The sequence below is a fragment of the Nanorana parkeri genome, unplaced genomic scaffold (assembly GCF_000935625.1).
Source record: "Nanorana parkeri isolate BGI_ZX_2015 unplaced genomic scaffold, ASM93562v1 scaffold29, whole genome shotgun sequence".
NCBI classification, from domain to species: Eukaryota; Metazoa; Chordata; class Amphibia; order Anura; family Dicroglossidae; genus Nanorana; species Nanorana parkeri.
The window spans coordinates 1,557,822-1,561,295 of NW_017306297.1; the positions used below are offsets into that span (position 1 = coordinate 1,557,822).

Consider the following 3,474-nt stretch of genomic DNA (forward strand, 5'->3'; position numbering starts at 1 on the left):
AGAAGTAGTAATAACAACTATGCATGCATTTTACATTTGTAATAAATTACATTTTACACTTGAGACTGTTAATAGATAAGGCGCATTTTTGGAACTGGCAATGTGTTCACAAAGAGTTAAAAAGCATTGCTCTTGATTGACAGGTTGCTGTCAGAACCCCGCCCCCCAGTCCCTCCAGGGTTTCTCATTGGCCTCCCGTGTCCACGCCTCGCTGCCAATTAAAAAAATTCAGCTACTTGGAAAATACATTGTGCCAATACAGAAGATGCCAGCTGACATGATGGAGAAAAATTCTTCTTCTCCTGTAGCTGCCACCCCAGCCAGCATCACCGCCACTCCGGATAAACCCAAAACCGCCTCTGAGCATAGAAAGGTAAATCATACAAAGGCTTGTGTGCCTGGATAGTGGGGACACAGCTCCTATGGATCATTGTATACATATGTAGCCACCATGACACTGACTGTGTGCCTCTTGTTTACAGTCATCCAAACCCATCATGGAGAAAAGAAGGAGAGCAAGAATCAATGAGAGCCTGACTCAGCTCAAAACACTCATCCTGGATGCCTTGAAGAAAGATGTAAGTGAGGATTTATATCATTGTATAGTACATCCGGATACACAGTGTACATTGTGTTATTTTACCGGACTTAAAGCAGATTAATATTATTCATATATTACATTTTATTGTTACAATGTTGCTAATATTTAGCTTTAATACAAGGCATAACTGCTGCTACATATATGTTATCGTGCATCCTGTAACACTTGGCAGTAATTGATATGATGATGTGACCTGTTGAGCAGAGCGTTAAATGTGGGATTTGCTTTTCAGAGCTCAAGGCACTCGAAGCTGGAGAAGGCTGATATTTTGGAGATGACAGTGAAGCACCTCCGGAACTTGCAGAGAGTTCAGATGACTGGTGAGTACTCCAACCCCCCCCCTCCTCCTTCCCTTTCTGGCTGATCTCTTCCAGACTTCCGCCTGCGGTTTGAATGGCATTCAGATACATTCTACTGGGCTGGCTCTTACTGCCTTTCCCACGGTCTGGGCTTATTTATAGTTTCTATGTGGAGCTCATGTTTCTGCTGGGGAGGGGTGGAGGGAGGGATCGTCAGCCAGTTAGGATGGATAGGATACTGATAACTGATCTGAGCTACCTGTAGCCTATACATGAATGTACCCTTAGTTATGCTTTTACTAAATGCCAGTTCTAGAGAGGCTATGTGGGTGGGTCAGTCTGCTCAGTCTGGTCTTCAGTGATGTAAACGTGTGTTCTTCTTTCTCTGCAGCTGCTCTCAGCACAGACCCCACTGTTCTGGGCAAATACAGAGCTGGATTCAGCGAGTGCATGAACGAAGTCACCCGATTCCTGTCCACTTGTGAAGGAGTCAACACCGACGTCCGGTCCCGTCTCCTGGGACATCTGGCCAGCTGCATGAATCAGATCAATGCCATGAATTACCCAGCCCAGCCCCAGATTCCGGCTGCTGTTGCCAACCCTCACCCTGCGTTTTGCCAGCCACTGGTTCAGCTTCCTGCAAACGGCCCACAGGGCAGTCCTGCTCCCATGGATTTTTTATTAAAACGAAATTTATAATTAAGATAATGACAGAGTGTAAAACCAGAGATAACACTAAAAGGAATTGTTAATCATAGATGAAAAGAGGAACACACGGAAATCTGATCTTTTGATCTCCAGATTCAGTCTTTCCTGGCTCAGAATTATATCGTTGGTGTCCTTGTTAAATTTAAATGTGTATTGCTGAAGGTCAGATAGTGAGTCTGGGAGAAAAGAAACTGTACATAGAATAGTTCATGTCAGGTGGGAATTATTACACTAATGAACCCTGAGGATCAAGGTTTCTGGTGCACCAATGAAAGTTTATTTTTCCAACTTCTGTTAAATAAAGTTCTTCAAGAAAAGTTATGCTGAAAGTTACCTATTAGCACTGGTCATCAGAAAATGTGGCATTGTGCAGAAGGCTCCAGTCTTGGATCCTATGTCTTTTTATATACACCTTCTAAAAGCAGACTAGTTCAGGATTCCTATTGCAGAAAGCCCCAGTAAAGGGTAGAGAGTCATTTCTAATATCCAGCCATGTGTAGAGGAATGAAAATTCAGATTTTTTTTCCTAAACCCTACAGTATGTTTGAAGTGAACGAAGGAAGGAAGAAAACAGTTTCTTTAGTAAATCACCCCCAACGTGCAATAACTCCCGTCTCAGATTTCAGATCCTTTGGAAATTGGTGACAGGCCTGAACAAAAAAGGAACAGTCTCCAACAGTCATGGGATCTGTAGGGAATTCCTTGTCAAATCCCACCATGAAGGCTTGTTGGATTCTGTCTGGAGCAGCCAGGTGTCTGATTCTTTTCCAGGTGTTTGGCAAGTTAAAGCCACAGAGGAAAAAAATAAAACGAGACCAGACATTTCAAACCTTTGAGACATGGCCAGCCCCAAGGCTGTGTCATCTGTGCTGAGACCCCCGAGGCATGTGATGAAAGTATGTTTGTGCCTTATGCTAACAGCCTACCTCCGTGATTGCTTTCAAACCTTAGGTTTATATGCCAAACCATATTGCTAATACACATGGTTTGGCAAAGCCATCAAAAGGTACAGTAAATTACCTTTTTTTTTAACATATGAAGCGTTCTCAACATACCTTCTGGAGATCTCTGTACATATTTGCCAGCGCAGCTGAGTTTCGGCTTAGGTATGCGATTTTACAAATAATGAATAACGAAAATTACAATAACTATCCGTATCATGCTGTAGTCTCAATTCACAAAGTTAAAACACCAGGATAATGATGGCTATTTAAAAAAAGATGTAGAGAGAATTGAAAATTGCAGATTACATTGCTGGAAATAAAAATCTTTATCCTTGTGTTAAAGCTTTGTTATTAAGCCTATTTTATTTAAAATTATTCCCCTAGTCATATAGTATGTACATAACAAAATAGAAGGTTTAGATTTGCTTGTCTTACAGTGACTTGGAGGTAAATCCCAGCAAAGGTATCTTAATGGAGATTTTATACATTTCCCCCTAAAATAAAAAAGTAACTGGTATATTAGTCAGCTCCAGCTTAACTGTCTATATTGTGTGGAAATTCTATAACTGAGATAGGGACATTGTAAGCTCCATAAGTGATAATGAGTCGGAAATGCAATTCAGTTTGGTGTGAACGGCACTTTGCAATATTTCGGTGCTATTTAAATTAGAAATAAATAAAGAAATAAAATGCAATGAAAATTAATTAGCATTTTGTCCCCTTTGCAAATTATCCATAATTTGGAGAAAGGTTTATACGTATATATACTAATCTGTTTAGGATTTTGAAACATGCACCAGTAAAATGACTGAGTAAAGTATACTTCCTTTAAATATTTTCTAAATTCACTTTCCCGGGATCTTATATAGAGGGGTTAATCTGTCCAGTAAACACAGAAAAGTGTCTGGTGTAAAGAAGGAGC

General features: G+C 40.6%; 1 protein-coding gene across 1 annotated transcript; it reads left to right on the top strand.

Annotated features, from left to right (window-relative positions):
- The first annotated feature begins 235 nt into the window (after positions 1-235).
- On the top strand, positions 236-1,599 carry LOC108795695 (transcription factor HES-1-B-like). The gene is made up of 4 exons (XM_018566986.1): positions 236-373; positions 483-578; positions 834-921; positions 1,292-1,599. Exons 1-4 carry the CDS (start codon positions 266-268, stop codon positions 1,597-1,599), a joined length of 600 nt encoding a protein of 199 aa, XP_018422488.1. The 5' UTR covers positions 236-265.
- The last annotated feature ends 1,875 nt before the right edge of the window (positions 1,600-3,474 follow it).

What these genes read in the sequence shown, in the direction of transcription:
- LOC108795695 (XM_018566986.1), top strand. Translation starts at nt 266, where the DNA reads ATGCCAGCTGACATGATGGAGAAAAATTCTTCTTCTCCTGTAGCTGCC. An exon ending in TGGATGCCTTGAAGAAAGAT is followed by an intron (nt 579 to 833) that starts GTAAGTGAGGAT and finishes TTTGCTTTTCAG; the next exon opens with AGCTCAAGGCACTCGAAGCT. An exon ending in GCAGAGAGTTCAGATGACTG is followed by an intron (nt 922 to 1,291) that starts GTGAGTACTCCA and finishes CTTTCTCTGCAG; the next exon opens with CTGCTCTCAGCACAGACCCC.